A 13,932-nucleotide genomic window follows, 5' to 3' on the forward strand; every position below is an offset into this window, starting at 1 on the left:
TTGCATCTGTTTACTGATGGACTTAAGAAAGCCAATGTTGATAATGGAATTCAATCAACTTCCAACATTTTATAAAATTTAAGATAGTAGACTTAGAAGTTATGTCTCAAGTAGGTTAAAATTATTGCAATATCACTTTTGCTTTAGAGACAGGAAACCTGAAATAGTTCAGACCACTGAAAGTTAGTACAATGCACGTACTGATCTCTGCTACCTTGATTTCGAAGACTGAAGCGACCTAGGTTCAAATCTCACCTTTGCAACTGGTTCATTTGCCTGTATGCTGATATATTTAATGAGGTGTGGGATGACCCCTGCTGGTGCCCCTGCTTATAATAAAAGATCTATCTGGCAGGAAAACGTGTTAATTTCAATCCAAAAGAGTTAGAAATATAAACTGTCATAAAATGTATAAAAATATGTAATTTAATGCGTAAAATAGATTACAAGTAATGTTCTCTTAAGTATGAAAATAATCTTAAATCACTGAACATTACTGGGTTAGAGCTGCAGTGCAATGAATTAAGAAGGACATTAATTGTTCAGTTCACTATGATATTGTGTTAAATGTATTTTATTAATGAACTGTTACTCCCAGCTGAGGCATTTGATAACCTCTACTCCATTGCTAAATCCTCTCAGTTGATTTCAATGAATCACTCAAAACAAACCCAGAGGGAAAAAAATACCCCAATAATTTACATCTATAAGATCCTAGAACTAGATTCACTTAAAGGGCAGCTTTCCTATAAATCAAACCTTCTGATTTAATGCAGCTGACATATAGATCTATTTTACAATTTTTTTAATTTCAAAAATACAACACATTAAAATAGGTTCAATTTATCAAAGCTAAGAGCAACAATTAAGTAATAATGTACTTAAAGTGCAAAGGCACTTTAACACAAAAAAGTGACGCCCAGTGGCTATACTTGGTAATTGAAACAGCAGTACTGTATATTATTATTTACAAAAGAAAAAGTCATAGTCCAGGAAAAAAAAAGATCTTTGGAGATCTTCTACATAATACATTGTTTCCACTTTGAAATGAAAAGGAAAAAAAAAAAACAAAACAAAAAACCCAAAGACCCCCTTCATCATTTCTTTCCAAATCAAAAAGAATTATGCAAGATCTAATACAGAAACATACATTTGCAGAGACAGTTCCTACAGAAGGGTCAAAAGGAGAGAGATACAGAAATAACTTAAAGGGAGTGTTGCAAATGCAACACCATATCCCTGCTAGGCGGTAAGGGTTCCATTTCTCTCTCTCACTCTCTCTCTAATTTGAGAAGTGGAAATGTTGGGAATGTGACAGATCACATCAGTATTGAGTTCAGAATCAATCAAATTTGATGTTAAGCTCATTAAAAAAAAAAAAAAATCCTGCGTCTCCCACCTCCCCCCTCACAGCTGACTGATTGCAGTTTGTTTTTCCAGAACTTCGAGGTAGTCTGGTTCTGTTTGTAGCTTTCCTTGCAGTAAAGGATGCTCAGGTTTAGATTGTTCTGCAAAATATTTCCTGGGAGTTCCATATAAAACAGTTTTATTTATCCTGTCCTGGTTTTGGCGTCTTGATTCATAGGAAGGGGCAAACTGCCTTTTGGGTAAGGTGCAAAAGTTATAATGAACTAATCCTCCGGTAGGGAGTTCCTTGACCCTTTCTGCAATATTCTGATACAATAGTTCTGGTTCCCTTGGCGAGGACTGCTTTTCCAGTAATTCAGCTGCACTGATTGTAAATGCAAGAGTGGCAGGATCTTCCTTTTTAGGGTCAAGATTGCTGTAGCTAAACTCATGGAGATTCCGGTAGTAAGCGACTGGATCCCCTTCCTTTTGCATGTAGATTGGGTTTTGGCACATCTGTCCAACAGGAGGGGGGATGTAGTTATAAACATGCCCTTCAGTTTTATCGTGGGTCTCACTATTGTAAGACCCATACTGGAGCTGAAATGAACTTATATCTAAGTTGTTTGCGCTGCTGGGCATGCTTTGCACCCCCTTCCGACGCTTAAGGACAAAGACAAACAGGCCTGCCCCAAAACAGACCGACAAAATAAACACAACTAGCAAGCCTAAAATTAAGACAGACAGTGGGACTTCGGTGTGTATTTCTGGATAGGAGCTGGGCGAAATGCCAGGGAGATGGGGTGCGTCTGTGTTCTGATTCACAGGCAGGAGAGACGAATCGGACAAGTTCGGGTTCTCCGGGCAGATGGCTTCTTTGCTGAGGAATTTCAGATGCTCTCCAGAGTGCTTGGTGGGGGACTCGCATATGACTTCATTGATAACTACGGGGGGATTTGCCTGCTGGTTGTTCTGGTCAGTGACTCGCTCTATCCAGTTCCTCAGTCCCATGATGTCACACGTGCAGTCCCAGGGGTTCTCCTGAAGGTCTATCTGAATTAGAGCCGAGAGCTGGTCCAAGACCCCTCTCACAGGCAGGTATGAGAAATGGTTGTTTCTAAGGTTGAGTCTGGTGAGAGAAGTGCCACCAAAGACATTGTCAGGCAAGGATCTGAGCAGGTTGTTATTGAGAAATAACAGATGAAGATTACTCAGAGAATCAAAGGTGCGTGGCAGGATCTCCTTAATGACATTATACTCTAGGTACAGATACTGCAGGCTGTGCAGCCCATCGAACATGGAAGGGTACAGAATCTCAAGGTAGTTGCCATTAAGATAAAGTCTACGTAAACTTGTGAGGTTTGTGAAGGCACCTTCTTGTATCACTGCAATTCTGTTGTTTCCGAGGTGTAACAAATCCAGAGAGCTGTACTCTATGAGATCGGTTCTGTAAATGACTTGCAGATAGTTACTGGTAAGGTAAAGTTTCTTTGGACTGGTTGGCTTAGGGTGGAGATCGGAGATGTTACTGATCTTTTTTTCTTGGCAGTTCACATTTAAGCCATTGTCTGAGCTCTGTGAAGTACAGATGCAGCCAGCTGGGCAGGTGATGGGCACAGGAGACTTTGTCTGGTAAACCATGATAGGTCCAAATATTTGTCTGTCTTTTGATACAGTGACTCGGGGCGTGGGGCGGTTCCTGGTTTTGGGGGGCCGGCTGGCTTTTGGGGCCCTGGTGGGACTGATGGCAGAGTTGGCTGTGGGTGACAGCCTCGAGATGTGTGGGTCTGAGAGAACAGGTTGCTTTTCCCGCTGGTTTGAGTCACTGGAGCTCTTCCTAGGGCAGAGATCTTGTCTGGTGAGCTGGGTCACATCTTTCCCGTGCAGCCTGAAGGGCGTCTCGCAGACTATCTCACCCACGAAGACGGTGATGGTGTCTAGCCAGGCCTTGAGGGGCAGCAGGTCGCAGGTGCAGTTCCAAGGGTTTTCCTCCAGTTGGATTTCCATGATGCCTCCAATGTGCTCCAGCACACCAGCAAAAGGCATCATCTTCAGCCGATTCCCCCGCAGGTCCAGGTGGGTGAGGAGCACAAAGCGGAAGACATTGCTGGGCAGGGACAGCAGGAGGTTGTCATTGAGAATTAACACCTTGAGCTTGTTCAGCTTGCTGAAGGCCCCTGCCTCGATGGCACTGATGTAGTTGTAATCAGCCTGCAGGTACTCCAGGCTCTCTAAGCCCAGGAACGTGTCCTCCCTCAACACTTCCAGCTTGTTGTTATTGAGGTGCAGCCTCTTGAGGGTGCGGAGGCCGCTGAAGGCCCCCGTGCGGATCTCCTGCATGTCGTTGTTCCCCAAGTGAAGGGTCACAGCATTGGAGTAGTTGACAAACTCATTGGGGAAGAGTCGGGTCAGCGCGTTGCCATTGAGGAAGAGCTGGTAGATCTTGGATGGTGGCGGCTGGAGGAGGCTGACAGTTGTAAATCCTTTGTTTTCACAATTAATGTTCAGCACGTTCTCCTTCTCCTCGCAAGGGCAGCGGCTCTTGCTGCAAATGTCTTTGGCAGGTTTGCGACTCTCTGTCTGCGAGATCCCAGCCACTGTTAACAAACTGAGCAACCAAACACCCTTCAGCATCTTTATGCGCCGTTGATCCCCGCTCCGGTACTTACAGTCAAACCTTTGAGGCAGGTAAGGAGAGAAAGAAGAAACCCCCAATGAAAACGGCCAGGAGCAGAGGCTGCGAGGAGAGGGCTGCAAGAGGGGGGCAAGGCAGCCACTTGCAAAACTCCCCTCTTCCCCCCCGCCCCCGGTCCCCTTCCTCTCAGAAAGTGCCCGCGGCGCTGCTTGGGGGGCAGCTTTCCCTCCCGCGCCGTCGGGCGCTCGCCGAAACGCGGCTCCGCGGAGCCCCCGGCCCCCGCAGCGACGCCTCCGCGCCCGCGGCCGCGTCCTCCGCGCACGGGGCGCTCCTCGACCCCGAGCCGTCCGGCTACGCTGAATTATTATTATTTTTAAATCGGAGCCGGGGGGATGGGGCCGGGGGGAGGATAAATCCTTGCCAGCCCTCCCCGCCCCCACGGCAGGAGCTGGGTTCCCACGAACCGAGTTCCCTTCGCCCGCCCTCACCCCCAGCCGCCGCCCCGGCCTCCGGCGCTGCCCCGAAACTCCTCGGCTCGTACCTGCCTGCGAGGCGGCCGAGCCGGGCGCGGACGGGGCCGCGGGGCAGCAGGGGCAGGGGCCGCGGGGCGCCGCCGCCGCGCCCGAGCAGCCCGGCGCCCGGCGGCGAGAGGCATCGCACTACTCACGCGTCAGCAGGAGCCCGGCGGGGCCGTGCCGTGCCGTGCCGTGCCGTGCCGTGCCGTGCCGTGCTGTGCCGTGCCGAGCCGTGCCGTGCTGTCCCGAGCCGTGCCGTGCCGTGCCGTGCCGTGCCGTGCCGTCGGCGGGGGGCTCGGCTCGGCGGGGCGCGGCGGCCCCGGTGCCGCTGCCGGGAGCGCGGCCGGCTCTGCGCGCAGCGCGGCTGGGCGCGGGGCTTTTGCCGGCTGCCCCGCACGGAGCCGGGCTGACGTCACGCCGGGGGAGGGGGACACGTTTTTTCCCAGCCTCCCCCCCCTTCTCTCTCTCTTTTTTTTCTTCTTCTTCTTTTTTTTTTTTCCCTTGCCAGCTGGCTCCCGCAGCCGAATTCACTCCCGGCCCGGTTGTTTATCATGGAAACGCTGTGACAGCACCTGCAGCCGCGCCGCGCCCAGGACAGCGCGGGGACTCGGGAGCTGGGGAATGGAACAAGGTAACGAGCGGATTTACCTGGGTCCGGAGGATTTTTGGCCCCGAGTCCCTAAATCTATGCCCTCAAAATAGAGAGCAAGTCAAGCAGCTTCTTCGGCACAAGCCAGCGAGCAAGAGCGTGCAAACACACGCGCAAGTGCATGCAAACACACACAAGCGCACACACGCACGCACGCACACACACACACACACACACACACACACACACACAGACAGTCTGTCTCCTGGAGCAGGGGTGCTGCAAAAACCGTTATCTGGTATCAGCATCTAGCCCCATCTTGGCTCCAGCAACTCCCTTCAAAATTGCAGTGCCCGGCTCTGTCCAGTGCATTGACATTTTCAAGACGTTCAGGGAAGTTCAACACCTTCCGCTAAACTAGGCTGACAGGTGATGGAAGATGCTTGCCTAAATCCTCCGCGGTGCTCAGCGGGCTCAGTCGAGTGCTGATCAGCCAGTACCGCATCTAATGTGATCATTCACAGCGGCTAGACTAGTCCCACTGCCAAATTGCAATGTTATGGCATAGAATTTGGCTGCATATTAAAAGAACAAGCTGTTAGATTTGGGTTATTGTGGCTTCCCTTAAGCACAATGCACTGGTACAGATGTATTTGACGTAAAAGGATGGCTGCACTTGTTCTCTATCTAGAAAGTAAAACTTTGGTATTATACTGGGAAAAAATAGGCACTCTATAATGAATTTTTAAAGCATTAATATGGCAGGATGCATTACAACCAGATTTTTATGGGGAACTAGAAGTGCTTTGCTTAGTCTCTAGAACATAGAGGTTTGCTGCCAAAAGGTTGCTGGACTTGGCAAGACTGGGACTGACATTTTGTGTTATTCTTTAACCATTAAGTGTCAGAGCCCACATTGTAGGAGCAGCAAAAGTGTATTATCTATTTTTATGGTGGATTTGACATCAGAAAAGGTAGCATCCTGCAGCGTCCAGCACCGATGTCTTTGCAACGCTGCCGAGCAGGAATATGCTGGAGTTTGCATTTGGATTTGGAGCAGCTGCACTTTTCTGCTTAGAATTTGGAGAGGTCATGGAAAAAGTAGGAATGTCTCATGCTGGAGCATGCTTTTGCTGTATTGCTGCATTGAATTTCAACAAGATTTGGATTTTGAGATGCATGCAGAGCTGCTCCATTTCTCCTCTGTTTATCCAGCTGGATTCAGGAGCAAAATGTTTAGGTCAGGAAAGATCTATGTAGTAGATCTGGGGTTTTACAACACTAATACACCAGGAGCTACATTTTTTTTGCTGCAAGATTTTTTGTTCGTTTTCTGCTTGCGTTCTCTTTAAGCATTAGAATATGGTAATTTGGGACCCAAACTGGACTAGTTCCAGAGTGTTTCAAATCTTATTTTCAGATCTTTGTAGCAAAGTGTAGGGGCATGAGCCTAAAAAGAGAAGGTAAAAGGTGGGGTTTGTTTTGTTCTGTTCTGTTTTGTTTTTCTGAAGGGAGTACTGGGAGCATATTTATACACGTGCTTGCCCACGCTCTGACGCATGCACACGCATGCACAGGCGCGCACACCGGCACACACATGCCCCTGTAACCTACCTCAAACACATCCCATCTGAGCAGCATTTGAAGGCGTCCCTAACACCTGCAGGGTTCTCGCCAACACGCAGCAAAAGCGGAGGACAGAAGTAAGTCCACTGCATGTTGCTCTCATCTTGCAGTGCACGTGTTGCTTGTGCCTGAGTTACACAGATGTGCAGCTTTCTGGTGAGCCAGGATCATGTCCTGGAACTGCTTCATGGGGCAACATTTATTGTCTCACTTGCTGGTGTTTACTAGTACGTAGGAAATGTGTTTGTGATAACTGCTGATGCTGCCTGTGAAAGGAAAGTATACGCCTGGCATGCCTCAGCAGTAATTACCAGATTCATGTGGGATGGAAGGAACAGCATGTTAGGGGATTGCAACAGTAATAAGACACAGAGATGATACTGATTCCGTTACACTGCAAATGCATGCATATAATAACCACCATTGTAGGAGGGGGAATAGGGATTAAAAAAAAATAGCTACAGCTTTTCGTTTAGGAACAAAGTCATGATTTCTCAGCATGCCAGAAGTGTTTTATAATCCCTTCAATTAAAAACACAGGATATAAAAGAATAACTTTTTCCCCACCTGCTTTGCTGCCTTTTCATTTTGCTTTCTGAATGCAGGAAAATTCTCAGGCTATGACTCTCTGGGAGCCTCAGGAAATGGAAGGCCAGGAGGTAGGTTGATACTGCAGTCTGTGCTGCTTTGGGAAAATGCAGTCTGGTCTGTAAGGACTGTGAAGGTTTCATTTTTCCCCAGTTAATTTGCTGTGTTCCCTCATTCTCCTTTTGGAGCAAAGTTCTGATGACTTAGTACAGATTCATAAACTTACAGATTCCTAGAATATAAGGCTTAAAGGGACCATTATGGGTCTTGGATCTTGCATAACCCAGGCCATCAGCTGAATTGGAATTAATTCCTGTTTAAAGTAGATCATACTTCCCAGGTGAGGGGGAGAGAATAACATTTCCAAGCATATTTTAGTGACTGCTCATGGTGAAAATCCACCATAATATTTGGTAAATTGTTCCAGTAGCTTATCGTCTCCCACTGGTAAAAAATTGTGCTTTCTCTACAACTCTGCATCTGGCTAGCTTCAGTTTGAATTTTTTATCTGTGTTATATCCTTGTCTGCTGGCTGAAAAGCCCTTAATTATCCCAAATCTCTTTCCCTTGGCGCACTCACAGACTTCTACTGTACAGGTATAAACAAAATACTTGCTTGATACCAGCCCTAACCAACTTCAAATGGTCTGTGTTTGTCCTGTGCTGTTGTAGACGCCAGAGCAGCTGTTGGCTGCTGCATGGTCCTAAAGCCATCACATTATCTGTCTGCTGGCCGGGAAAAAAACGCCGAACCACTGCATAAAGCATAAGCACATAAAATACAGCACAGCTCATTACCCTTACTGCCTAGTGCACATCATGCTGTTGTCCTTCTGTGTTAGTAGATATCAAGAAGCAGAGTTAAGGCTAGAAATGTGGAGATCATTTTCTTTCACTGCATTATATCTGCAGATTTATACTAAACTACTTTATATATCTTTATCAGTTTATCTGTATCTATTTCTTTTTATATAAATGAGGAAGGCTCAAACGTACCCACCAGAAGTCGTCTTACAGCATGAAGAAAAGAATGAAGCAAGGAACGAAGCAAAAATATTGGTGAGGTAGGATGCAGATCAGGATGTAAGCTTTACTCATCATTAGAAACTATCAAGGTAGCCAGGGTGCTGGTGATGGATTGGGAGGGATTTTTATATATAATATAAATAGATGCCAATGTTCATTTTTGGTAAATGCCACATGACAACTGGTGTGGTGAAACAATGGATATTTATAGATTTTGGTACTTAGTTTGGTGGTTTCCTGTGTTTCTCACCCTGTGACCCTGAACTGCATAATATGAGGTGCCTACCAAATGTTAGCTTTTAGGGTTGTGATATAATCTTCATTCCTATTCAACAAGTATCCTATATTGCTGCTAAGGGATATTTTTCTGTGTGCCCATGTGTGTGTATGTGTGCCTATTTGTAGCTGAAACATTCTCCTCCCGTGAGTGCATATGTTTCTGGAATCTTTGCTGTACTGTTAGAGGGATATTTTTGTGCCTTACTTAAAAGTGATTATTAAGAAAATAAACAGTTTCTAGATTTAGCAGTAAGCAGCATGCCAAATAATTGTAATTTGTACTCCAAGGTTTTATCTCAGCCAGCAGCACTGGGAAGTAAAGGCGAGGGTGAAAGAGGAGAATCTGGCTTTCCCTGGCTCCTCCTGGGAAGGGGAAGGGCAGGGGCTGAGTGAGCACGAGTCAGTGCGAAGGGCAAGGGGGGGAAGAGCTGGCAGGCTCTGCCCACCGCTTCCCTGGCGTCCGGCCCCGCTCACGAGCGCTGCTCAGCAACAGCGAGCTGGGTGCGACGTATGCCAGAGCGAGGCAGAGGAGAGAGAGGTTTGTGACGAAGTCTCCGTGGAAGGGAGCTGGCGGATGCGCCTGCGGGCAGAGGGGCCCCGGGCGTCAGTGCCTCGTGGGTGTGGGGCATCTGCTGGGTTTGCTGGGAGACAAGGTTGGCCTTTGCTATTACCTGCAAAGAATTTCCTTGGTTTCCCAATGCGCTCTTAGCTCCGTTTCCCCCAACCATTCAAACATCTGGAGAGCCATGGGCTACTTCAGGGTATTGTTTAACTGAGACTTTGTGACTTCCTATTGTACAAATAAAAGAATTTTATGAACTATGATTTAAAACTCAACATTTATAGTAATTCTTGCCTCATGTACTGCTTTCTGCAAGGGCTGAAATCCTGGACAGGGACACACATTATTAAGACCAGTTAATTTCTAGTTAACTGATTGTAAAAAGACATCACTGTGATTTGTTTCAGTATATCTAGGGTAATCTCTTTTGTAACAAACGCACAGCAGGATTTTACGCTGGTGGTACAAAACACAGCAGTAAAAATATCAGTTTCTGATGTTTTGAATCATTAATGTGGAATTCCTGCCTTTTTTAAAAGTAAGCATATTTTGTAAGTTATAATGTCAGTAAAATAGGTTTCAGCAGGAAAGGTGATTCACCAGCTGTCCGTCAGACCATGCTCCAGGTAGCCTATGCACTGGAGACACAGACAGGTTCCACGCTGGGTAATTAAGCATGCACTTTCTTTTAGCTCGAGTCCATTTTTTTCTTTCTTGCACAGAAAACCAACTCTTCTCTCCCCTTGTACACACACACACACTTTAGCATATGGCCCAGTAAAGCACTGTAAGACAATTTAAATTTATGGATGTGTAAGTATTCATGCTATTCAGCAAAGTAGTACATCTGGTCCAAAGTCCTTTGGTGTCAGTGGAAGGACTTCTGTTGACTCCAGCAGGGTTTGGATCAGATCTTTGAACAAATGTTGAACTTAAAAGTATTCACTTAGGTCTTACTGAGTTGAATGGGTTAAATATCTTTGGATGTGCTTTGTTTCATCATGACAGTGGGTTCTTTTTCTCTGACAGGGACAGCGAGATGAATCTTCCTGATGATGGATAGTCTGTGATGACTTTCCTGAGAATCAGGAACAAAAGAAGGTTGCTTCCTTTCTAAAACACCAATGGATTTATCATTCCTTTCATTTGAATGTCTAGTGTGCTTTACCACTACCACTTATAGATGCAACTTTTCCGATTTCTTCATATTCATAGTCTGTGTTACATACTGTAAATGTTTTTAGTTAGAAATGTCCCATCTTGCAAACACAAATGCACACAAATGATTTTAGTCATTCAAAGAGTCTTGCTGAAAATATCAGGCCTTGCTTTATTGAATGCATCTGCTTTAGTAATGGGGTTCATATTTACATAATGCAGTTGATGTATGAGTATGCTGAATGTTCACTGTTAAATGTCTGGTGGGTTGATGTGAGATGTTTCTTTATTTATTAACAGTAAAAGAAACATAATGAAATGTCTCCATATCATCATTTTTATGGCAGTAAATTTGAAAGAATCCAAATCCCAGTGTGCTAATGGCATATCTAACAATATGTGAGGAGCAGAAGCAATGGGTGAAATTCACTCCTGGGCAGAGGGCCAGCCCTGAGTGATTCATCATGAAAGCCCCCAATTAAGACCTCAAAACAGGGCTTAAGTGGGACTTCAGTGCCCTAAGCCTTGAGCTGGCTTTCTGCAAAGGTGGGGGGGAATGTTCCTCCAAATGAATTATGCATAATAAATAATGCATTCTATTAGTTTAGCCTCTTTTTCTTGTTTCCTTGAATTTATTTAATTGAAATTACTCACCAAATAATTTCTATGAATAATCATAGCCTGCGGATTTCTTTTTTGAGCAGTTCATGGTGAGCAGTTCATATTCCACGTTCAGAATGAGAGCCATGTCACTGAGTTGTCATTATGCACAAAGGTCACATATTTCTGGTTTTGCTTCATGACAAGTAGAAAAAGCTCTTCAAGTAGAGTTTTTCTGGGGCTGAATATTTGGCCATCCTAGTTCAAATTTTCTCCTGTGAGTTTTGAATGTTCATTCAGACTGCCATATGTTCCCCAAAATTGTTTCCGTTAAGTAAGTTCATTCCATGAGACATTTGTGGGCAGTAGCTGACTGAACAAAAATCATTTGAGCAATCATTGGCTTTCATGTTTTTCATCTGGTTTCTTACAGAAATTAGATTGTTCTTTATGCATGTGCACAGTATGTTTATATGTCTGGCTGTCAGTAATGGTCCCCTCCTCCTCCAAAACGTTTTTAACTAGATCTGATGGAAGGGGGTAGCCATCAGAGATTTCAGTTTCCTATTCCTTAGTGAAAGTAGGTGACTGAGAATTGCCTCAGCCAAAAGAAAGGTTGCAGGCTGGGCTCATCCGCTGCTATTTATCAGAACATCCATGTCAGAGTTTGGCTCAAAACATGGACTTTGTGTTTCCACTGCTCCCCAACCACTTGGGGTCAGGGAGGGGGGATCTTGTTCTTAAGCGTTTACCTTACTGTGTTCAGACTCCTGCAGTACCAAACGAGAATGGGTTGGAATAGCTCTGTGATTGGAAAATGTTTTCGTTTCAGATCACAAACCCACCATTATTTCCAGGGCTGTTTCAAGGTCTTGTTTTTGCATGGAATCAGTGCGAATACTTCATTGTGTCAAGGTAGGTGCAAAAAGAGGTTGCAGGACTGAGATGGTGGCTTTTGGTGTCCGAGATGAAGCTAGTTAATGGCTGCTGAGCACAATGGTTGCTCAACACAGCACAGGCCAAGAGGTCATCTTGAGTCAATAGTAAAGAAGAAATTATACTGAAAAGGCAAGCAGTTTATCTTTGAAATGGGAGTATAAGAAGTCAGAATAAAAAAAGAAAAAGTGATACAGTTTTTAGGAAGAGTTAGTTTCTGTTCTCATTTTCTGTGTATAGAATAGTTAAGTCTCTGAGAAAATAAGGACTTCTTTTTTTCTGCCTTTGCTAAAGAAAAATATTTTCTGATTTCCTGCAGTTTATCCCTTACTACTTTACCACAAACCTTGGTATCTCTGAGCAGTAATCATTTACCTGAAAAATATGCCATAATACTTCTCGTTGTAGAGGCTGTTACAGTTACAAATAATGACCTTGAAGCAGAATGTAAAACTCAAAGTGGCATGAAAAAGAAATTGATGAGACAATTAGAACTTATCAGAATTGTGGTTGCATTAATATTTTGGGGAGAATTGCTTGGAATAAAGAATTCCAGACTCTGGAGAAACCTTAAAATGTATTTAGCACCTGAAATAGCTTCCAGAGTTGTTGTTGCACAAGGCATGATACAAACATGCATAAAATCCTGACCCAAACTTCAGTCACTGACAAATCTTCCTTTGTCTTTATGGGACCAGGATTTCAGCTGCGACTTCTCTGGGAATTTTACACCCACCCACCCACAACTCTCAAGTATCTAGTACTTTAGGGTGATACCACTTTAGGGTGGGATTTAGGTGCTCAGATAGAAAAAGGCCATACTGAGAATCTCCTCCTCTGTTGACAGTGGCCAAACTCTGATGGTGCTTAAAACCTCTTAATATCTCCATTTTAAACATTAGAGTTTGTCTGTGTCCAAAGTTGTCTTTCTGAGCATCCTCAAAGCTATCTCTCGTCTTAATAGGCTGACTTCATCCCTAAGCTTTGTTAAATTATTCCTCTGCCTATGTCACCCGAGGGCTTGATCTTGTCAGTAATTTCAGAATACATCAGCTGGGTCTCATCACAAATTTGGCACATTAGTTGAAAGGACAACAGGAAGGGAAGAGGTTACAATAATACTTCTACTTTATACTGTAGTCACTGTGGTCCAGGATGCTTCAGTCATCGCCCTGCCAGCCTGAAGGGATTCATTTTCTGAAGAGTGCCAAGGAGGTTGGAGAGTATTCTGAGGTAGCCAGTGCCGGGGGACACCTGAATCTGCTGCATGGTCAGTGGGTAAATAAGTGTCCTAACTGCTGTATGTGAGGGTCTAGTTCCCTTGCCCTTCTTTTTCCTAGTCCATTAAGTGCCATGCAGAATGAAACAGCTTTGACATGAGAGCATGAGCATTTGGCCTCAGTCTGAAGTGTGTGCATGTATCCCACAGCACCTGTGCCATTTCTTGTCATTACATAGCATACAATTTATGAATAACTCCCCATCCTTTATGTGGCATCTTTTTTACCATCTAATAGTCTTTTTTCCTGCAAAGCAATAAAATGCTTTGTACAGCAGGAGATTTTGACATCATAAACCCAAGATTACAACTTCATTTCATGACTGAGCAGCAAGTGAAGCTGGTAGAAAAGGAGTAAAGGACAGCGTAGTCATCTTAGGTAATCAGCTCTGGCTTGGAGAGGGCTCTTGAAAATTGTGGGCAAAAACATTTATTTGCCCACATACTTGTGCCAGAGTATTTTTGCTTTTCCAGCCATACTGAATAGCACCTGATCTTTCTACCTAAAAATCCTGTTGTTCTTTTGCATATAGAAGTCATTTGGATTTATATTTCTAGCTGGTGATACTGGTGTCCTTGGAATAATAGAAGGATGGGTTTGTTCCTTTATAGGAACAAATTTGGTTAGGAGCCAGTAGAAGAGCCTGATCATCCCAAGTGCAAGCATTGTAATACCTTCTGTTGCAGAGCTGTCATGGCTTTCTGAAGCTTGTCTTCCCTGATGACAGCTGGTTGTTTACTTTTGATAATTAGTTTTTTTACTAATATAAACACCTGTTCTTTTGACAAAAT

The 13,932-nt window shown here is 44.7% G+C and overlaps 1 protein-coding gene across 1 annotated transcript; it reads right to left on the reverse strand.

Moving 5' to 3' along the window:
- Positions 1 to 788: 788 nt before the first annotated feature.
- Positions 789 to 3,981, reverse strand: SLITRK2 (SLIT and NTRK like family member 2). Its single transcript, XM_026108047.2, has one exon. It carries the CDS (start codon positions 3,979 to 3,981, stop codon positions 1,408 to 1,410), a length of 2,574 nt encoding a protein of 857 aa, XP_025963832.1. The 3' UTR covers positions 789 to 1,407.
- Between the last annotated feature and the right edge of the window lie 9,951 nt (positions 3,982 to 13,932).

The sequence above is a fragment of the Dromaius novaehollandiae genome, chromosome 11 (genome assembly GCF_036370855.1).
Source record: "Dromaius novaehollandiae isolate bDroNov1 chromosome 11, bDroNov1.hap1, whole genome shotgun sequence".
Classification (NCBI taxonomy): Eukaryota; Metazoa; Chordata; class Aves; order Casuariiformes; family Dromaiidae; genus Dromaius; species Dromaius novaehollandiae.

Excerpts from the sequence above, each read along its gene's own strand:
- SLITRK2 (XM_026108047.2), bottom strand. The coding sequence starts at position 3,981 with ATGCTGAAGGGTGTTTGGTTGCTCAGTTTGTTAACAGTGGCTGGGATC.